A 23,404-nucleotide genomic window follows, 5' to 3' on the forward strand; every position below is an offset into this window, starting at 1 on the left:
ACTGGTGAGATCTCTCTTTTTTCTGTTTCTGTCTTTCTGTCTAAATATTTTCCTGTCTCACTGTTTCTGTCCCCCTCCCACCCCTCTCCGTCGCACACACACACACACACACACACACACACACACACACACACACACACACACAATGTGGGGAATAGTAAAACTGAAAACAATAAACGTTATCACGACAGCCACTGAATTCAGAGAGATAAGAAATTCATTAGGCACCAGCTTGGTAATGACGTGCAAAGAGATGAATTTATGGCAAGGACAAAAGGGTGTAAGAGACGGGGGAAGGGTAGGAATGCGAGGAGGAGGTGAATGAAAAAGGATGTGGGGTGGAAAACGCTTCCCAGGATGGTACACCGTATCATAGCATGCCAGCTCAATTGGCTTGCGACCTCTGCAAGTCAAAGAATTAAACAATGCCTCACTCGTATGACAACACTGTTTCTCTTTTGCTCGCTCTCCCACTTTGTGTTTCTTTCTTTGTTTCCCTCTTCCTCCCTGACTGTCTGATATTACGCACCAAACGCGACCATGGGGAAATCCAGGGTGAAAATGCAAGCACTCACGCTCACATTTTCTTTCTCAGCTTACTGCTCACATCCTACATGAGGTCACTCTAAGTGTAGGCCTCTATTAACTAATAATGGAAGTTCACAACCATTTGCTAGCGTGCATCGTGGGCAAAGAGAAGGGGCAAATGAAGCAGGTGTGTCTCATGTTGAGGGCTGTTATCCACCTGCGCTTTGTGTTGAGAACAAAACACCACAGGTCCATCTTTGGCATATAAAAAACAGACTACCATAATCCCAATGTCAGTGCCTCAGCAAAACGTTCCCTCTAACACATACACATACACATCTGCCATCTGGTGACCATCCTGCCCCACGTTATACCCCCGTCTACCCTGTGCTGGATTACCCCCTCGGTATTTACATCTTGCAAATCCAGCCAGCACTCTCTGATAGGGGCCATCTGTAATCTGAAGGTTATATTTGCGGCATGTGTGTGTGTGTGTCCGCATCTGTCTGCGTGCGTGCTTGTGTGCATATCAGCCTGTAATTTGTTACTGCTAAGAGCAGGGACAGTATCAGTGTCTGCGACATCTGTTCAACACCGGGCAACACAGCAGAACAGAGCACATACGCTACACAGCACAGCGCAGGGATGATGCAGTCTCACACACACACACACACACACACACACACACACTCCTACACACACATTGCATGCAGTCCCACAAAAATATGAGCATGAATACAGTACAAAACATACATATACACATGAAATCAGAATTTTTAATGCCTTTCATGTTTTTTATATATACATATATATATATATTTACTTCTGTCTACATCTACTGCATAGGAGGTTCCTAGTGAGGGATCCCTCCTCTGTTGATCCTGCTGAGTTTGTTCTGTTTGGGGGGGTCCTTATACAACCAGGGACATATAAACACAGATTGATTGTACAGACTGTAAAGCCCTTTGAGGCAAATTTGTGATTTGTGATTTTGAGATATATACAGTAAACAAAATTGACTTGACTTGAAGGTTGGCTCTGTTTTGGTTAATGTAACATATTTACCCTTCCAGTTTCATCAAAAAGGAGACCCTAAAAAAAGGCAGCTTTTAGCATTTAGCCACAGTGACCATAAAGAAATTTTTTAATGACTGTGTTCCAGTGGTTAAGGCGTCCTGAGTTTGATTCCGGTCATTGACCTTTGTTTCATGCCATAGCCCTTTGTCTTGCCCTGATCAATTTCCTGTCTGCATTTCTACTGTGAACAAATCATCTGAAGGATGTAATGATCTAATGAAAATAAAATGCTATAAAAAAAAAAACTCCAGCCATTTATTATTGCAATTCCATGACCTTGGGGGACTCATAAGAGTTTATTAGATAAAGAATCATCAAAATTGAAGAGGCAGAGACATCTGGACAATAAGGGCTTCTCCAGTGATTTAATATTGCACATCCATTAAGTAGGGGGACTTGTGAAAGACAGATTAAAAAAAGAACAGTCAAAATTGTAGCAAGAGATATCCTAACCTTTAGTCCCTAGTATGAATCGAGATTCAAAACCACTGAATCCTACACTTCCCATAATCTAACTAATTACCATTTTCCATTAGACCCTCCACGCCTGTTGCCTGCCCCCATCTTTCAAACTCCATGCCCCAAGTTTACAACTCAAATTTTCAGTCAAATATTTGAAGTTTCAAGCATAAGTCAAGATAATTATTAGTTATTTTTTTAGACTTTAGAAAGCTCCTCCAGAGCCAGAAGAAAATTATACAACTGTTTTCACAGGCTGGGCAGTACTCAGATAAGTAAGCTGATTGTCACGGGTAAAATTGGACCAGTGCAGCAAATCCTTCTTTGGTTAAAAAAATTCAGCTGTGGAAGACATTATATCATAATGTGTAAAGCCACTGGGCCCTTAATAACCATAATGCAGAATACAGTTTATATGTCAGGATGTTTAGAGGGCTTCCATGTTGTATCCATGCATGTTCGCATTTAAGTACATTTAAGTGAGTGTGTTTGTCTGCACCTGAGCACACATATCATGCAGTTGTGCACATGTGCGTTTGGTCAGCCACACACAGATCATCTCCATTCGACTCAGAGAGATGCCACAACAGGGACAGGAAAAGCTCTGAGGCTAAAATGCCCAGTATTTCTAACCAATGATGACAACAACCCAAGTGGGGTCCACGCATAGAAGGAGAACAAAAGCATTTTATAGCTCAGCCATTGGGGGATGGATGTGGCGAAGATGAAGTGATAATCGTCTCTGTTCTCTGCTAAAATGAAATAAGATGGTGCAGGAGTTCAGTGCCATTTCCTGCCTGGCACAGGAAGCACCCATCTGGAGTTGGAGTGCTGTCTGTCCTCTGTGGTTGTGTTGCACAACGTTTTCATAGCTCTTGTCCCTCCTGTTGCTGTTTTTAGTGCTCTTATCATTTCTGAAGCACCAAACAGGTCAGCTGAGGGAGATAGGGGACAGAGAAGTAATATTCAGTAATCATCATAGATTAATATGCTGTGCTGTGGATTGTTGAGGATAGAACTGGTAAAAAGGGACGACAAGTGAGGAGTTTATCTTTTGAACGGGGTCGCAGGCGGGGCGGGGCGGGGCGGGGGTGGGGGGGCAGTGAGACGCATGCTGGCAGATGCCCATACGACTGTCAATTCCTACCGCCTGCCAGAAAAGCAGAAGGAAGCCACTCGTCATCAACGCGACAACCAACGCGTGACAGGAGGAGGAAGGAAACTTATCCATCAAAAAGTGATGCAGGGATGAGTGCACTTCTTTGTCTTTCTGCCGGCACACAGACACACACACACACACACACACAATGCCTTTATATTTCATTTGGTTCATCAAGAACAACTGTCTCCCAGAGGAAATCTCTGACTGAATCTCATGTTTTCTCCACTCAACGACATGATAATGTATTTTTCTTGTAATGAAGTGACTGTAACCTCCCCCATAGGGCTAATGTTCAGAACACACCAACAAACTGAAAGCGCAAGAGGAAGGGGAACAGCAATTCAAGTGTGGACTAAAAAAACAACCCCTGAGCCACTGATTGTCCCACTGACACTGAAAGCAAATGTCTGGTTTTGCCGTATAAAAAAAGCATGAATTCATATGAAGGAAAGTAACCTATAAACCAGGAAATAGTCTTCTAATACACAGAGATTTTATTATACAATCTAAAACTAAAGCCAACTGTGATTAAAATTAGATTAATATCACACTGTCTAAATTAAAAATCCAGCCAAAATGCTTTTTGTGTTATACATACGCATATATAAAAAATATTTCAGCTGTAAACTGGCGATTTCTGATCTTCCAATGTACTGGAAAAACTTGCCTGATGGATTTTTCATTAACTATACAGTTAACAGGAACATGACCTATAGACACCCATATCAAGCAGTTACATCAAGCAGCTAAATTTGCAGATTTATGGTTGGGGATTACGGGAAAAAAGGCCGAAAGGAAGGCTACTGTGCATCCTGAGGCTTTGATGCATGAAAAAATAGCAAGGGCTGGAAACTATGGATACCGAGCACCACCCAGTGGTTGATTATTTATTCAGGTAAAGCTCTCACTGAGATGAAACACTGATTTGGCCCCGTTGGTGTTCAGCAAAATGGAAAATCCACCCACAAATGCAAATGTACATGGGATGGCTTTTCTGTGCTGCTGGACTGTTGAGCCCTCCCCAGTTAATAGCAGGACTCTCCCAATTTATTTTTATTTTCTCTTTGTACGACTGCCTGATGATATTGTAGATCAAGCTCTACCACACATATGTCGAAGTGTGGATTTATGTTTTTGTTTGACATTATTTATCAAAGGAAAACTGCCAGATAATGACTGTTAGAGCCGCTTAGTTCAGAGGAATCCATTTCTCCTTCTCTATCCCTCTCCACATGAGCGTAGTCCGCTCTGTTCAATATTGATCATCTTGTCACAAACCAGCTTCTTCATCTGTTGGGCAGATGCTACCCCCTAGAGATCAATAAAGTCAATATTCATAGAGGGCCTCAATTAGGCATAACATGAAATAATGCATGTTATTTGCAGCTGTCCATGTAGGTGAAGGCAAATATCGACATCTGGGATAATATTAGCCTACACACTGTATGTGTGTATGTCCACACACACACACACACACACACACACAGACACACACACAGACATTACACAAACTTTATCCCGTTATTTCACTGTTATCTACTGGCAGGAGGGCCACAGTAGTGTCTGTGGTGAGAACCACCAGGCATGACTTCAGCCAGGCGAACAGGCAGAATAATGAATGAGTAATGAATAATAGACGAATAATGAAGAATAATGACTTGGGGGAAAAGGCGGATACATGCACACACACTCATATGCCCACATTATGCGCACACACAAGGACAGACAGAGATGATTATACAGTATCACTATTTATCTTTTTCTCAGAGAGAGAGAGAGAGAGAGATTCCTCTGCGCCCCCCCCCCCCTTCCTGTACGCAACTTCATTAAGAGGAAGTCACAGATGGCTGCAGGGCATGTGGAAAAATACTATCTTATACTGTCTCATCTACAGAAAAAGATTACAATTTTTTTTCCAGGAAATAGGGGTGTAGATGATGGCAACAAAAACTTCATGAACTGAAAGGTCAGACTGTATTAGCATGAGTTCACCCTCTAACTAATGAAAATCACTATTACTCAAAACCATCAACATCCACATTTGATGCTGTCCTAAAAATCATTAGGTCTTAATGCTGCTTAGCAATATCATTTATGGAAGTCCTTCACTGGAACTTTAGCGAAATTGTTACTTCCTCCTTTTCACTGTGCATGGCAACTGAACACATAACCGATATTAATGCTGATTTGTGTTGTTTATATATGGGCACAACAAAGAAGAATCATTGTTCGAAACCGCAAACCTTGGGTACTATACAGTAAGTACTAAATATAGCTGACTTAATTATGATTGTAAAGTGGGCTGCTTCTCAAAAAATAAAGATTATTCCTGCTATCAGTGGCTCCCAGTTGGATTCGTGCTGAAGGTAACATTTCTAATAATCACATGCTAAAGTAATGCATTAGTAATGCATGATTCATGATGATCGTTGCAGGGTGTATCATAAAATGTTACAGACTAACTATTGGTAGGCGATGGGGCTGCTGCTGACACTACTAAGGAAAGAAGTAATGTCAGCAGAAAAAGAACTAAGTACATCTAGTGTACTTCAGTGCTGTAGTCAAGTAACTTTTAGAGGAAGTTTACTTTAGTATTTCCAGTTAATGCTACTTTAAACTTCTTCTCTGCCACAGTTAAGACAAAAATGGTGTGCTTATTACCCCATTTTATTTATTTGACAGCTATAGTTAATGGTTGTTGTGCAGGTTAATATTTCACATACAATGATCTTTTAATATAATGTATTTAATAATGTATCTAATAATAATGTAATACTACTATATGAAACTGGTCTTCTATATAAATACAACTTCTACATTTAACACTTTTGTAATTGAGGTGGTATGGTGGTATTGCTCCATTTACTTCAGGGAAATTATTGAAGATACCGTATCTTTCACTAGTGTGTGGTATTGAAGTGTTATATTTCTCGCAGGATGTTTTTTTTTTTTGCAGTAAGATACAGCAGATATTGGTTTTTTTTAGCAACAGTTTCATGATGCAAGAGAAACCCCTTCCCACATTTTAATGACATAACTGTAAGGTTTAACTTTGTCTGTGTGATGTGCTAAAACATGAGCAAACTAATGCCACAGCCTTGCGGGCATGGGTTAGTGTGGCAGAGGTCTGTTCTATAGCACACTAGGACTGTGAAAAAGCCACCTGACACCTGACTTTTGCTACTTCAGTCCCAAACAGAATGAGTGTTGAACAAGGCAGCGAGCGGTAAAGAACCGATGTGACGGATCACAGAGGAGCATTAAATCAAGATACCAAGACATTTTCCAAAGTGCGTTATGGTGACAAAAACCTTTTCACACTTCAAACGTTGTGGGGACCCACCTCCCATCTGGGGAGAGGAATAAAATAAATGTTGAGCTCGAGACATGTTTTTTGGTTATGGTTAGAGGTACACACAAGTTATGGTAATATTATGGTTGGGGTCTGGCATATAATGGTTAGGAATCATGTTTTGGTGAGAAATATAAAATGTCCTCACAAGTGATGAAAGAAAAGCAGCCACATGTAGATATGAGCAGTGGCCTAGCAAAAAAATCTGGGCCCTGCACAAACGCAGTCTTAGCGGGCCCCCGTCCCCTTTTAAATACATCCACTGTCACGCCTGTACAAATAATCGAATCACCAAGTAAACTCATGCATAATGCTTATGCTGCAGTGGTTATTAGGATAATCAGTAATGAAGCGCTTATAATGCATTTAAGAAAGCTCAGCATGTTTCAGTTCCTTTTTTCTCAACATGCTGTAATTACTGCACGAAGCTTCACCCTGAGATTTTACAAACATTACACAACATTATTTTGGTCATAGTTTTTTTGGCAGAAGAAAAAGGTGGAAAGCCATCTTACTTGTGGCCCCCTAGACTGAGAAAGGATTACCTTACTATTGTCTGTTGCAACATAGAAGTAGGATAATAAAACACTGGAAGCTTAAAGGCACAATATACAATAAAGGGAGCCCCAGTATTACAACTGCAACCTCAGGCTTAGACCCTACGTTCACTCTCAAACTGATTGACTGGTCTTAAAACAGGAGTCACTCAGTCTGAATTATTAAACTTTTATGATGCTGCTGAAGGTTTATAAACTTAAACCTATCACATTTCAAATATTACTTTTTGAAAATAAACTGGATAGTAAAAAACATTTTAAAGTTGTATAATATTGTTTAATACCTTTGGACCTCAGTGAAAACTTAATGTTAGTGTTGTAAATCTCCTTTCAGTGTTAACTGCTGCAAATGGCTTGCAATTACTTTTAGCAACACCTTTAAGAGCTCGGTTTGTCTGACTTCCTCAGTAACATGAGAGGCTCTAATATTATCTTAGACACATAATGTCAAACAATTTTTCAGCCAACAGTAGTGGTTCAGTGATAGTGCTAAAAATTGAACATTTCCAAATTGTTTTTTTTAGTCCAGGCTTTTTTATGGTCCATCTCACGTTGGGGGCCTTGGTAAATAGGCTCCACTATTCCCTTCACTACTGCTCCTCTGAATATGAGAGTGTTTTGTGACCATTGTTGTAGTACAGAGGGTGGACCAAGTAATTTCCCTTAATAAACCTGACCACAGAGTGGAATCACACTTCTCTGAATCAATCTTAATAAAAGACTGTACTTCCCAACAGTACTGTTTTTTTATGGACCTATTGTATTACATGATGGGATTAAACACATTTTGTTATTTTTCAGCCCTGTGTGTTGGCTTCATCTGCACATAAAGCTTGATATATTGGTCTTTCATTTCCGTGCTTTTATCACAACCATATGAAATCCTCTTGCTTCTCCTTACCCACTCTGGCAACCGGTGAGTGTTTGCCTCAGGTGAGAGGTCTGGTGTCAAACTGTGCAAAAGCAACAATCTTGGCTGTCATCACAGCCTGAGCCTGAAGGTGACCACTGTCGGAGATATGAAATGTTTGAAACCAAGTGTGTTGAGTGTCTGATAGACTTACCCGCCAGCTCTGAAATCTAAAAAACCATTAAAAGTTCTGTGGAGTCTGGTTAACTGTTTTTCCTGCAGGTCATAAATTGATTGACAGACTTTAAATTTTATAAATTGAGGGCTCTCATGGGTGAGATTAGGTTTAATTGTGATTATCTTCATGCAAATTTGTGCATTTTATATTTGTGTTACTCTTATTAGCCTTTGATTTGGTTTAGCTGGGGTTCTATGTTTTTTGTATTGATAGTTTTTCCTTTTCCTGTTTTGGCAATTTTTTTCTGCCTCCTGTGCACCTTCTGTGTTGTTTTAATGCCACACCAAGATTTCCATTACCAAGGTATAGGAGGTGGACACACTGCATACTGCTGCATGCCATGTATGAAAAATTGGAGAATGTTATTATTTCTGAGCAGCTTTCTAGTTGTTATAGAGGAACTTGAAAGTTCTCTTTCTTTCAATTCCCTGGTTTCATACTTCCTTCATTGTCACCTGTCCTTTGATTATAACTCTTGATTCGTTTTTGTTCCCGTTAGCCGGAGGTGACTGTGGTATATTCTTTTTAGTCATCTCAAAACAACATGCTTTTTGGCTTTTTTCCGCTGTTCTTTTTTTGTGAGACCAGAGGTAAGGATATTTCTATTAGTTAATGAAATAAAGGAATACAGAATATGGGTTTCAAATACACTGTTTCAATTTGTTTGTGCTTCTTGTTGTCTTTGCAGCTAAAGTCCTGGCTGAAAACTGGCCTACATACTATACTTCCCCGGGCATTTCTAGAACTACAATGGAAGGTAATACAGAATTTGATTCCAATCAAATTAAATTCTTAAACACAGGCTGACAGTCTACAGCAACACTGGCAGCTCCGTGAGCCTGAACTCTGCTGTACACTGCACAGCAGTGTTTTGAGCTAAATGCTAATGTTAGCACACTAACGTGCAGAGTTTAGCATGTTTGCAATTTAACATTTGCTAATTAGGACTAAATACGAACTACAAATGAGGCTAATGGGATTTTCATTAATTTTGCAGGTCATTTAGTCATAAAACAAAGAATTCAACACACTGAAATTTTGATCTGATGGTGGTGCTGCATAAAGTCACTAAAGTTATAACCAATCATCCCGTCTGGGGACATGAATATCAGAACCAAATTTCATGGAAATCCATCCACTAGTTTACAAGACGTTGTAAAGCTTCTGGTGTCCCCTGGAGAAAAGTGAGGGGATCACCAAAGGTTTCGTCCTTGTCGGCGTGTTCTTTGATTTGAGAGAGGACAGACTCAAAATACCGTTCAGCCTTTTATTTCAAATTGTATCAGTAAAAAACAGATAACAACCAATCGCCCAGAAAAAGAGGGCAAAAGGGACAGCTGCTTACAATGCCATCACTCCTCAATGTGCGTGGTGTCCGTGTGTTACACAATAATAATATTTTGAATATGAAGGTGATTTGTGGACTCTAGTTGGGGAGGGGCCGTGGTATAGACTTAGCTCTCCCTACTAGGTGCACAGGCTGGTCCTAGCCTCTTGGCACCCGACCACATCCAACCCCGGGGGACGGCGCCCTGTAGGAAAACAAGCCCTGCCTCTTTGTTTACTTCCCGCTTGCGACTCTGAGCTGTTTCTTCGCAATGGGCGGGGGGGTGCTGTTCTGCTGCCCGCTCTGTGCTTGCACGCATATCAGTAAACTCTAAGATTTTTATCTTCTGTGAGGGAGTGTGGGATATGAGTGCAAACTGTGAACAATGTATTCTTTCTGGTACAGGTCAGTACTATCACTGTGTTACCTCTTCATACCATGGAGCTAATGCTTAAAACCTTCCCATTGCATGTAACAGAATACTCTTATAATATGAACTTCACTTTAACGATGTGCAACAAACAGTATAAAAATAGAAAGTGAAACACACTCTATACAAAAATACAGTCAGTGATTCCCACCTTAAAATATTTCAAGCCAACATCCTCTAGGGAATATGAATGTCTGTACAACATTTTATGCCAATCTTCGGAAGATATTGAAATAGTTCACTGTGTAAGGGAAAACCTTGTCCTGCTGTGGCACTATAAGAGAAGTCAGAGGATCGCCAAAGTAATCAGGATTCTTCCTATGGTGGAAATCTGTACGGCATTTCTAGGAAATCCATGCCATAGTTGCTGAGATATTCCAGTCTGGACCAAAGTGGTAGATTCACCAACCAACACACGGACATTGCCATCCCTACAGCCACACCACTAGTGAGGCTAAAATCTGTCCAATACCAAAATCTTGTCTGTAGCTGTTGTATCTCTACCATCATCCTCCATTATGTATATTTGACAGCACTGTCCATCTCCCCCTCTTCCTTCCCAGGAAGGCTATCTCCTCTGCAGGTGGTGGCCACACCAGACTACCCAGTTGCAGCAGGTCAAACAGTCAACCTGCACTGCAGTGCTTTCGACGTGCCCAACTTCGTCAATTGGTCCTGGCAACACTTACAAAATATGACCTGGCAAGAGGTGAGCGGCAGTAGGGACCTGACGCTCACCGAGCCAAAGCAAAGCGGGCTGTACCGCTGCCGCGCTGAGAGCCGGTCATCTCAGAGAGTGAGCCATAACCTCACAGTCTATATCATCGCCATGCAGCCAACAGGTTGGTGGTCTGTTTGGATTTGCCGCATATCTGAATGAAAACAGTGTAAAATTGTTATATGTCTGCACAACACCGCTGCCCAATATTTGTTTATTGCATTTTTCTACTGCTCCTAAGTGGCGGGTTTCAGTTTGTGTGGTATAGAGTTCTGACCAAGATATATATATATATATTCAGTGGAGAATTTAACAGTTGAAAATTAAAATGTCAGTGCCCTCTGGTGGACACACTATGTAATGGTGACTCTGCTTCTGAATAATCTGTAACATACCTTCTGCATATACAGTACTGAAATTTGTATTTACATTTCTGTCAACTAATGTACTGATATTGATACATCTGCAGTATATGTCATCCAATATACTTGATATCAAACTACAAACTAACAAAACATTTGTGTTTTTCATGCACAAAGATAGAATAAAATTCCAAATGTTTATCTATATACTGTGATCCACAACTAAAGCCTTTCATGTGTAATTCTGTGCTTTTTCCCAAACTGAAAATAGTGGGTGAGAATTTAGGAACAGCTGCCTTTGCCCTTTCTCTCCTGGCCTTGATCATCAACCTTACTATTCTTTGTTGGCTGTGCTGGAAAACACTTGTTGACACACTGACTAACACTGCAGCTACAGGTAAAGAACACCGTAGAGCACTTTACTGATGGTTTGGATTTTAAGCACATGTTCTGTGACAATCAATTTAATTTCTTGGTTTTCTTAAAAGGTTTTCCTGAATCCAAAAAGGCACCAAAGTAAGTCATGACAGGAGAATCATACACACTTACATATGTATTATTGTTTGCACATTGTTCACAAGCTGTCTGAGTCAGAAGGCCGCATGTACTAACAGACTGACTGCATTTTTCAAAACAACAGGGGAGGTTTGCCACAGACTGAGAACAATGCAGATGTGTACATGAATTACACAAGCACCAACCGAGCCTACATGGATTTGGACCCCACCAATATAACTGGGGATAATGTTTACTCAAGTCTGTCATGAACACCCATGAGAAAGTGGAGTTGTACAATAAAAAAGAGGAAGAATGACAACAGCATTTTATTCAGCAGCAGGTTAAAGTATATTTAATATCTGTATATAAAGCTCAACATTATGTTTAACCGTGACCGACAAGATTTACCATATGCTGTGATGTTTGTCAGTGTGTGCATTATCCCAAAGTGTGTACTTTGTTGGATTTAATCAAATGTTACAAAAGTTAATTAACACAATCTGAATGTGGTAAAAATAAATAAATAACTAAAAATACACAGATTTGTAGTTCTAGGTATGTGAAAATATTCCAAATAAACAGTAAGAAACCCTTCCTTCTCTGCTAACGAAACCTGTAATTTGCTACAATTCTCTGTGTCTCAACTCACGTTCCATTTTTCTTCTTTGGATGCCCACAGATAAATATATGTCTCCCTGCTTTTTTGCTAAATCAGAAAATGACTTTTTAATTTGCTTTAATCTTCACAAATCAAATCCAAAATAAATCAAATTAGCTATTTAAATCCACAAATATAAATTCAATTACAAGATTGTGTAGTATATATACTATACTAATACCAGCATATTTTCCTTTTGAAAGATCAAAATAACACTGCACACACTTTTGAATACAATTCAAGATAACCAAAGTTGTTTGACTGTACAAAAAAATTCATCATAAATCTGTTTTGCAACAGCAGGTAAGCTCATAGTATAATAAAAATACAGTATAGTATATATATGGCAGCTATGTACAGTTTTCTTTGCCACTGTAAATCATGGGATTTTTATTACCATGAAACATAGATGCAGTGTCACAATATTGGATGCCAGAGGAGAAACATAGCTCAGACATTATTACTTCTGTTTCCTGGTTTCACCAGATATCCAGGCAAATCTAAAAAAAAAAAAAAAAAAAGAAAGAAAGAAAATAAAATAAAAAAAAACTGTTACTTCTCTAATGGGAAACGATAATCTCATTATCATATGTTTCACTTATGCATCGGCAGGCACAGTGGCGAAGCCTACTAATCTCAAGTTTGGGTGTGAGAAGTTACACCCTAAACACCCCAGAAGAGCTTGTTAGGCTCTGAATATATGTTCATTACTGTGACTCCTCTATTGTTTTTCATGCCCTACTTTGTGCAGAACAACACCTCTGTGAGGATTTAAATAATGTGTCTTGTGTCTCATCAGTTAATTTTACAATCTGATAAAATGCATTGATAGAGTCAGTGGACTCCACTGTACATTTTGTTTATGTACTTTTGCTCGCCAGACTTCTGCTTTTGAGCTTGTACTTCACACAGGAAGAGCAGAAGGACTGTTGCAATTCAGACTTCAGCTCTTTAAGTATGCAGAAATTCACTGGCAAGAAAATGTGTCTGAGACCACATTAAAGTTTCTCAGTAGCTAAGCCGAGCGTGTGGAGCCACCAACACATTACATTAGATCAAAATACTGCATGTTATGTAACCTTTAATCAGTGGCAGGAAGAGAGGTGAAGTTTTTCAGGCACAAGTAACTACTACTACTACACACAGTCCACTGAATCAGTCCATTTCAGGTTCTCATTGCTCGCTCTGAAGTCTCTGGCTTTGATTCTTGCTGTCCATAGAGATCTGAGAGGTGACCGTGTGTGAGCACCCTTTTCCCCTTCTTAACTTTTGAATGTGGTCCATTATGAACCTTCTAAACTTCCTCGTGGCAAAAAAATAAACTACGGGATCCAAAATGCAGTTGAGGCCCATGAGTAACAATGTGATCTGATGTGCGTCGTTGAGCATCTGACGAGTCTTCTCGTCCCAGTTCACGCAGCCCCAGCCCTCTGGGATCCTCAACACCGCCAGCGTCCAGAAGCCTTGGATTACATGGTGGGGCAGGAAACACAGAACAAACACTCCGACCACTGTCAACAACATCTGGAGAGCCCTCCGTTTCACCCCTCTGGGCCTTTTAGTTTCAGTGTACCTCTTGGCCTTTCTGGACACAATTGTTGTAGATCTGCATTCTGACTGAGGAGCATTTTGAGAAAGTAACACACGAGCAATAAGGGAATTGCACACCACCACAAGAAAAAAAACAACAAAAAACATTCCAATTATTGCAAAATGAGTGGCAGCCACTGTTCTTTTCCACTGATCGGTGTCATTTTGGTACCCCTCGAAACAGCGAGTGACATTTGTGGTAGTTTGGGTCCCAGGAGACACCAGATATGGAACTGCCATCAGTATGGTCAACACCCAGATGACCATGGACACGGTGATCCCACGACACCTGTGGTCTGAAGAGGCCGCATCCAGAGGCTTGGTGACTGCCCAGTACCGGTTGACACTGATGGCTCCGAGGAAGAGGATGGAGCAGTAGGTGTTGATGAAAAACAACGACCCTGTCAGACGGCACATGAAGTCTGTGTAGACCCAGTCACCACCACGACTATAATAGCCAATCCAGAAGGGAAGGGCACACACAAAAAGGAGATCGGCAATAGTAAGGTTGGTCATGTAGATGCGGATTTCACCCATAGCCCTGGCGCCACGGAGGCAGTGCAGGACAAAGAGCACGTAGAGATTAGCAAAGACACCCAGGATTAAGATGATGCCATAGACAACTGGAAAGAGGACATAGCGAAACTCAGAGTCCAGAAAGGCTGAGCTATTACTGGCTGTAGGGCCCGAACAAGAGGTCAGGACAGCTCGTTCTGTGGTTGATGCCAGCATTTCCATCTGTGGGAGACACAACATATTAGCATCAGTGTAACACAACATACAGCATTCTGGTGGTGCTTTTAGTTCAAAGGAGTATATCTGAGCAGCCGACTGAATCAAAGTTTTAGTCTAAAAGAGTTTCACTTTGGTGCTTAGATTTGGATGTATGTACTGTATGTGTGAGTCTTTTGTAAGTTCTCTCTGAAGGTGTTATGGGTAGGAAGGGGGTCGTTGAAGGGTAACTGTTTGCGGAGTCGCTCTTTAATTTTCTTATTGCTTTTTGCTATTGCTTAAGCACATTTTCTGAAACACTTGTGCAGTTCTCAAAACATTAAGAGCAATCACCACACCATTTCATACTGTGCGCTGAAAGAGCTCATTTGTCTCGCACTCAACATTTAACTTATGTGTCAAGAGTAAATTACTTCATCCACTTGAGTGTCCACACGTCCCTTTATCATTGCCTAAGTCAAGGAAGTCAAATGCCACATGATCACTGTTCACCTAAATGTATGTATGTAATGTATGTCCCCTGTTCACAGTAGAAACACCGTATGAATTAGTAATGTAAAAACTAAAAAATAGAAATGTCTCAGTAAAACATACACATGTAAATTAGGAACTATTTATTTAAAAAAAAACAAAATGTAAATCCTCTATTTATCTGATATTTGGCCTTATAATACACACACACAACAAATGTCATGGTGAAACCCTCCCCTACGTGTCTTTGCTTTGACGTACTCATTGACACCATGTTGACTGTGCCCTGTCTCTCTTACAGTATTTACAGTCTCCGTAGAAGACTATTATTTCAATAAAAGTAACACAGGAACTCCGGGGAAAGGAGCCAAATGCAGATACACAAGACCGGCTGATGCGGTGAAGGTGTTTAAATACACAAAATCGGGCTCACAGGTAGACGGATGAATGAACAGGTAGGTGAGTTGAAAAAATGAACAAGCAGGAGGAAACAACACAAGGGACGATACAAAGGAACAAAAATAGATTCACTGAGAACTCCGGAGCTTACAGAGGAATCTAAACAGATAAAGTGAGTCAGGGGAACACAGAGGCTAAATACACAATGACGGTAAGGGATAACAGAGAACAGGTGACACCAATCAGGGCAGAGCAAACTATCAAATTAGGTGGGAAACACACAGGGCAAAGACTGACTCAAAGGGGAGATCGTGACAAAATGTCTGAAATCACAGTGAGCACTGTCTCAGAATTGAAACAGAAAGTCACATACGTGAGCCAGAGTTCAACTGCCATTGATCAAGAGGCATAAATGAACTGCCGTTTGAAATGCAAACTCAAAACATCTGGAGGCTTTAGAGGAGAGTTCTACCCTGCATTTGTTTCCGCGATTACAATAAATCTGTGTGTCTGCAGCTCCTGACCGGGTAATGTCGGAAGGTTGGTGTCATTCATGCTGTATGTTCATTTACAGTAAAATAGTAATCCTGCTGTTTTCATAACAGGTGACAAAATCAAACATCCCCCATGGAAAATATCATTCCTTACATTGTTTCCGCAAAGAGTTTGGCAGAAATGTTTCCAGTTCATCCTTAACATGCTTGATGAGTCCTTTACACACACTTTAGTCTTTCACAGTTTTTTTCAAAATCGGTGGTGTTTACATCTCAGTTTCTAAATGACATAGTCAGAGAAATTCAGAAAAATGTTATTCCAATATATAAATAGTTGATTTGTCTTAAAATGATCTGTTTCAATAATTTGAATATACTTTAAAAAATGTAAATGTATTTTCTCTGTGAATATGTTGCCGTGTAATCAACCAAATAATCTGATCATTTTCCAAACTCTGCCTCTAATATAAATAACGAATTTTGCTGTGTTTTCTAGCCATGGATATACAGTATGCCCGCCACATAAGTAGACACCCCTGCGATGAAGAAATGCAATTAAAAGTGAAGCAACATCAAAAACGGAAGAAGACCTCCACAAGGATCCTCTTTTCTGCAGAATAGAGGCAGAAAAAGCTCGAGGGGGTGCATTAGCAGTTCCTGTGTATTTATCGTTCTAGAGAAACGGTCTAATAAAAGAAAGACATGCTGGGACTTTAAGGGAATCTGTCAACACTGACAGCGAAGAATAACAAAGCATAACTATGCAGCATGCTGTTAAAGAAATCGAGGGAGTTTGCTTTACTTAAAAGGATGACTCATTTTGAACATCTGACTTTTGATACAAATCACACATTAAAATGTACGTGTCTACATTTTAACACAGCATCTGTGTTACAAATCACACTTTTCTAAGCGTGTGTAAGCTGTATACATCGATTTAGTGCTGTTAATAATAAACTGTTAATAAACACATTTTTTGAGGAGTAAAAGGTTACAAAATTCACAACTGACATCATCTTCCCAAACAAAAACAAAATTAATCTTTGAGGAACTTTTTTTTAATTACATTTGAGTAAACCATGCACTGACTAATCCTTTCAGCACCATAGAAGTCACATTTGAAAAGCCAGAGTACTAGATATTGGGTAAATATTAAATGTCATATTTTTCTCAGTAATGGCTTCTCCTGGTGCTGTATCTTTTAAGTGACTGATTGCTAAAGATCAGGTCGCAGCTCATTGGTTTTTTAAGACGCTCCAGCCTGCTTCGCTTTTTATTCACCTACATCAGCTTCGCAGTTTAACACAGGCTTAATTGATCTGCACGCCTCGATATGTCTTGCTTTTTAAAAAAAAAAAAAAGCTGTCGACTCACCACTGTTCCTTCTCCTCGAATGTCTCCCAGGCGCTTAATCAGTCTGATCCGGTCCACGGTCAGTGGGAGTGTGATTCCTTGAGGTCAAGACGGGGAGGTTGTCGACTTGTTTCGGGCTTCCAGGAGAATAGGCGCATGGTGCAATCCACTCATATTCATAAATTTCCGTGTTCGTTCCGGCCCAGCAGAAGCAGGAAGGGACGCCCACTTATAAAGCAATCCTGGAGTTTCAAAACTTGGCTCAGTTCCCCCCTCGCCCCCCACCCCTGATCATAGGAACGCGCTCCGTCTTCCCCGAGGGAGCGGAGATGCGTCGTCTGAACATGACTTCCCAGGCGTCACGGCAGCGTAAACGAGCCGGGCTGTGTCTCCGGGAAGAAAATCGGTTGACGATTTAACCGCGGGAATACAACGTCAGTCATCCTAGACGTGTAGTTGTCGGGAAAATGTAAGAGGAAAGGCGAATTGCAGTAGGTTAAATGCTGCAGGGATTTTTTTTTTTTTTATTGAATTACCGCACAGCTTCCAGGTGTTGGTGAAAGCTATGATAATAAGTCGTTTTCACTACGGTTGGTATCTGTATGAATGCATTTAACTCACACCTGAGCATTAAAAACACAGTTTATTCCCTCAAATGATCACTGCGCCAACCTCAGTTTGCCCCAAAGCTGAAACCAGAAAAAAAAAGTCAGTCTAACGGTCCGAGCGGCTGCTCAAGTTTTATTTGCTTTTGAACTCCTACATTATACATTTCATTAAAATCTGCAATTAATCGGCCAGACGGCAGATTAAACAGGTTTCTGACTTCTTAGCTAGTCCAGACTAAGGCTAATAGCCTGAGTGATGGCAGTTAATCGCCTTGATTAATACAGATGTGATTGATGATTAATGTCATTACTATGCCTTCCTAGTTCTTTATATAGCCCTTCGGCGACGTGCACTTTGAGGGGTAATGGCTTAATTTGTTTTTTCTTCTCCGCCTTGTGTTGGCACACTACATAAAATAATGTGACAAAACACAGGAATACACATATGCTTGTGTGAACAAGGTACAAACAATGATGTATTGTTTCTTTTCATTATCAGTATAACATTGAAGAAGGAAATACTTGTGTTAAGGTGTGTCTGTGTGTGTGTGTGTGTGTGTGTGTGTGTGTGTGTGTGTGTGTGTGTGTGAATGTTTGTGTGTGTGTGTGTGTGTGTGTGTGTGTGTGTGTCTCTGTCATAGGCTACTTTTCAAGTTTTGGGTAAGTCTCCAGGAAATTAATGCAAGTCTATGTAATGTCTCCTAAAGTGACCAAGGTCAACATCTGTCTGTGTCTGTGTGTGTTTGATGATCTTCCTCAAGGTATACAAGGATAGGTACTTACAAATATATAATATATAATATACCTAGCCAGCTTTAGCCTACCATAGATTTCTTGTGTGGTGCTCTTAATCCATATAAAAACCCCATTTTCATCAACATTATCCAGATAAATCCTTAGGGCATGTAATAGTGACAAGATGTCAAAGTGGTTCCTCTCCAATGTGCAGTAATGCATTTTAACCACATTGGGGAGGAAGAGGCTAATAAAACGGCCTGTTCTTCAAACCGTGGTGGAGGGATTTCATCCAGGTAAAGTTCCACTCATGAACTACATGAACCACCACTCTGTCTCTGTCTGCACAGCATACCAGCATCACCCCCCCCCCCACCACCACCACCACTGGTAAAGGTTTAATTACAGCTCCTATGTACAAGCACACAACGCAACACGTCCTCCTCTCCCTGGTGCCACAGTGTAATTCCTAGATTAAGGTTAACGAGCCTCCCCGACCTTATTGCTGTTATTATGGCTTGGCAGTGGAACAAGACAGCAGAGCTTTTTGGTGGTTGTTCCCTGCATGACTACCAGACATGCTGTGCCATTGCTTGGTATACAGGCTCACACTGTAAAAATCTTTTCACCTACATCCTGTTGTTCGTGGTTTGGGTGTGGATTCAAAAGATTCCACAGCAAGTCACTGAGATTTGTTTTAGTCATGAAATGGAGAGCAGTTTATGTGAGATGTGGTTTGATTCAAAGTATGCTATTAGATACAGTACGTGTAATTGTTTTTACATATATTGCATACGCTGTAAGACATCATACAGCAATTTAGCTGAGACAGTCTATCTTTTATCATTAACTTAATGTAAATACATGAGTTTAATTCAACATTTCGAGTTAATTTGGCTCAAAAATTGTAGTTTTCGTGCAGACGTAAACTTATAAACACGAGTTTATACAAGTTGTGTGACTTAAAATGATGACTTAAATGAATGTACTTCTTAGTGTTTGAATCGGGATAAATATATCAGCATACTTCCCAGCATGCAGTGTTTGAGGGTTAAAACTCTGCAGAGACCATTCTTTCTTGTAATTAAAGAAAACATACATAATAGAAACTTGCTGCATCTTTTAATGCGTAGTACACATATTAAAGGAATAGCCTGACATTTCAGGAAGTATGCTTATTTGTTTTCTTGCCGAGAGTTAGATGGATAGAAGGATAGATACCTGTCTCACGCGTGTGCGGTAAATATAAAGCTACAGCCAGCCGCCCGTTAGCTTAGTTTAGCACAAAGGCTGAAAACAAGGGGAAACAGCTAGCACGACTCTATCAAAAGTAACTAAATCTTCATGTCTAGCTTTTCCCCCCTTTTTCCCCACGCTTTGTGCTAAGCTAAGCTAACCAGCTGCTTGCTTTGGCTTTATATTTACCATGCAGACATGAAAGTAGTATCAGACTTAACCACGATGAAGATTAGTATCTACTTCAGTCCCAAACTTCCCAATTTTCTTGAATTTACTCATTAATTAATGAGTTGTTTAGAGCAGCTGTATGCGTTCACTTCTGCAGGAGCACAGACAGCCATGCCCATGTGACAAAGGTACAACTCTTCAAACTGAGAAAATATAACTGGGAGGCTAGATTGGACTGTAATGATTGTCGATGTGATTAAACAGCTGGTTATTAAACTTAACCTGCAACAATTCATATTTGGCCACAGTGATAATACTGACATATCATCACTGGCATATTATCACCTTTTAAGTATAGTTAACTTGTCAACATGCATGGATATTGTAGCACCATTATCATAACATTAACGGTAACAAACGGACACAATGAGAGCAGTGAAAGTGAACAGCACATTTGAGTAGTCTAGACAGCTGAATGATGAGGTGAAACTTATTATAAAATTATGAGTCAGAGCTGTTTTAAATTTATTGAACCTTTTTTCTCTGCTTCAGTGAAATTAACTCCGATGGTTTTACATTTTCACAACTCAGGATCCGACTTAAAAACAAATGATCCAGGTTTAATTCAGTTATCTCAGCAGGAAAACGTTTGTTCTTGTAAGGACAAGCATAGACTCCCCACGTTGCACTGGCAGTAGTGATGCGCAGCCATAGGCTGTGCACCTGCATCTGGCTACTGCCTGCATGCCACTTGATTCCTTTTCTCAAATCAATTCTTCTGCGTGGCCTCTAAATGGCCCCCCAAAAAATTTAAAAATAATCAGATACAGATTCATGCTGGTGATCCCTGATGTTCTTTGCTGCTGCACGGGGCAGTCCAAGGAATTCTTCCTCTCAAGGAATGGTTGTACTTTCAGTCCAGGTGTGCAGAGACAAAGAGAGGGAATGCTGCCAGGACCTCAACAGCTTTTTTTTTTTTTTTTTTTTTAATGGGATTGCTAGCTATCGCCGTGGAAGAGCTATATAGTCAGAAGTCAGAGTCATGCATTCCTCAGGAAGGCAGGAAGGGAGGGAGGTGCCTGTGTGGAGCTCTTCTTGTCCCATTAACACCTTCTCACAGTTGCTCCTTCACCTGACCTTGATCCACGGCAGCCTTTGGCTGACATGAAATACCTTAGTAGGATATATTACAGTAAGGTAGGATGTGGCTGTATGCTCAGTCCAATTCAGGAGAACACCCCCAAAAAAAAAAAAGAGGTTGAGAAGTGATAAATAGGTAACGTTTAACTGCACGTCTTGCCTGGCAGAGGGTTCTTGGCAGACCAGAGAGTGTGGGTCTCTCTCAGGCAGATTTACTGCATGCCAGAGGCTGATGTTTGAGGAATGTCCCCCTGCAGTGAGAGAGAGAGGGCCATGTGAGGGTGAGCTAGACAGACTGGAGCATCTGTACTTCAGGATGATATAGAACCTGACAGTGAGACAGGAACTTTTTCATACCTATCAAAGGATTTGGAGCTCTCTCCCTCTCATGGGACATTCTGTCTATTTCCTTATTAAGACATAAAAACCTCAAATATCCGAACTCGGTAGGAGACGCTGGAAGTCCTCCATCAGTGATTTATCTCGGAAAGAGTGTCATGATTTTCAGCAATTGAGATTGATATGACAGTATTTTCCGAGTGAGGCTGTTGGTAGAGAACAGCTCTTCAAACGTAGCATGCATATGGTCCGCTACATCGATGTAAGGTTACACAATGATACACAATGCTGTCAGTGCTTGATGACATTGGATAAGTGCATGTTTCCCTATGATGAGCTGCCCCACATTTTGATCCATCAGGGTTACATCTGTTTAAATACTAGCCATAATCCACTCTGAGAGTACAGTGAATTAAGCACACTAATCCTTATCCTTGCAGTAAAAAGGACATAAAGCTCCAGTATAAGCAATATTGTGGCATTAGATCCCTTTGCTTGGGTCTCGTTTTATTTCTTACATGCTCATTTTGTAGTCAAAATAATATTGACAGGTGACTTACTGACCTCATCCTTGCACTCTGTACTATTGGGAGCTTGTAATTTTGGTGATCTACACAGGATTATTAGAGATTAGTCGGCTGTTTCGGTCTCTGCAAGTCTCCTTGGATAAGATAAAAAGACCTAAATTGTGAAACACAAACAGCAAAATCATGTGGGCTTCCTCTTGAAAGACAGTCTGTTGGATAATTTGATTATGATTTGTGCTGTTCGTCCACTAATTCTTATTGGAACAAACAAGTTAATGATTCTGGCTGGTGAAGGATGTTTGTGATTAGGAAGGATGTTGGTCAGAACACAGCTCTTCCTGAATCAGCTTGTCTGTGTGACCTACAGTATGCACTGTAGGCGATTGCATTCGCTGAAAACTTGTCCTCGTGTATTAGATTGCAGTCTGTATTAAGCAATGCCATTTATACCATTTGGTGCATTAAGGCAAATTCCCCAAATGACAGAAACTTGTCTGTGCATGACCCAAACCTCTAGAGACGGGTGAAACGTGACCAAATCAACACATCCTCATAAAAAAAAAGGCATTTTCCATGCCTGTCTTTACATATACTTCATCTCACTGTTGTTATTGCCCTGATCGATTATTTGTGCTTTGTTTCCTCATAGATCAAGGGTTGTTTAAACGTCTGGACTAGACCAGTACCTCTGGAAAATTAGGGATAAGCCCATATTCTACAACTACATTTCTCTCTCACACTGTGCCTTTGTCTCTTCAGACACATTAACATGAGAAAGATACAGACACACGCAAAGTTCATACAGAAATATGTAGGCACTCACATAGATAGTCACATACACCTGTGCTTGGCTTTCCTGCCGCGGCGTTCGGGTGTCTGGGCATGCCTAGTTATGCCTTTAGCTTGCAGTGGCTTCTGAAAGGATTTAATTTCTCTTTGATTGCTTGGTATCTTTTGGCCTTTTCCGTACCATGAGAGAGCAACACTGGGACATTAGTTACACCTCACGTAGACCAATAAGGCAAACGATGTGACTAGAACAGTTTGGCCTTTTGAGAGGTAGCGATGTCTAACAAGGGGGAAACAAAGGCTTTGACTGTGGGAATCCCAACAGAGGACTGTCTTAATTGTGCAATCGTTTAAGTAATCCCAGCACCGTCAAGGTCACTGATAAATGTCAGGCTTTTGACGTTGCGTAACTGTGTCTTTCAGCCTCTCCCTTTCTCAGAGAGAGAGACAATGTCCTGTTGATGTAACTTTTGAAGGATAAACAGGCAGCATACATTTTTAGATTGTGTTTTCGATAACAGAGCAGAGTCCTAAAATGACGGCAGTTTTCATTACCTCCTCTGCTGCCGAATAAAGCAGTGTTTCGCAAGAATCAGACTAAATA

The 23,404-nt window shown here is 40.6% G+C and overlaps 2 protein-coding genes across 2 annotated transcripts; one reads left to right on the top strand and one right to left on the bottom strand.

Annotated features, from left to right (window-relative positions):
* The first annotated feature begins 8,721 nt into the window (after positions 1-8,721).
* Positions 8,722-12,132, top strand: LOC120794937. Its single transcript, XM_040136336.1, has 6 exons — positions 8,722-8,813; positions 8,912-8,980; positions 10,544-10,822; positions 11,332-11,457; positions 11,549-11,576; positions 11,701-12,132. Exons 1-6 carry the CDS (start codon positions 8,768-8,770, stop codon positions 11,825-11,827), a joined length of 675 nt encoding a protein of 224 aa, XP_039992270.1. The 5' UTR covers positions 8,722-8,767; the 3' UTR covers positions 11,828-12,132.
* Positions 12,133-12,752: 620 nt separating this feature from the next.
* Positions 12,753-17,461, bottom strand: ptafr (platelet-activating factor receptor). The gene is made up of 2 exons (XM_040136335.1): positions 17,277-17,461; positions 12,753-14,544 (listed from the first exon to the last, which is right to left on the bottom strand). Exon 2 carries the CDS (start codon positions 14,542-14,544, stop codon positions 13,390-13,392), a length of 1,155 nt encoding a protein of 384 aa, XP_039992269.1. The 5' UTR covers positions 17,277-17,461; the 3' UTR covers positions 12,753-13,389.
* Positions 17,462-23,404: the final 5,943 nt, after the last annotated feature.

The sequence above is a fragment of the Xiphias gladius genome, chromosome 10 (assembly GCF_016859285.1).
Source record: "Xiphias gladius isolate SHS-SW01 ecotype Sanya breed wild chromosome 10, ASM1685928v1, whole genome shotgun sequence".
NCBI classification, from domain to species: domain Eukaryota; kingdom Metazoa; phylum Chordata; class Actinopteri; order Istiophoriformes; family Xiphiidae; genus Xiphias; species Xiphias gladius.

Excerpts from the sequence above, each read along its gene's own strand:
- LOC120794937 (XM_040136336.1), top strand. The coding sequence starts at position 8,768 with ATGCTTTTTGGCTTTTTTCCGCTGTTCTTTTTTTGTGAGACCAGAG. Across the intron at positions 11,458-11,548 it reads GACTAACACTGCAGCTACAG|GTTTTCCTGAATCCAAAAAG; the intron begins GTAAAGAACACC and ends TTTTCTTAAAAG. Across the intron at positions 11,577-11,700 it reads GAATCCAAAAAGGCACCAAA|GGGAGGTTTGCCACAGACTG; the intron begins GTAAGTCATGAC and ends TCAAAACAACAG.
- ptafr (XM_040136335.1), bottom strand. The coding sequence starts at position 14,544 with ATGGAAATGCTGGCATCAACCACAGAACGAGCTGTCCTGACCTCTTGT.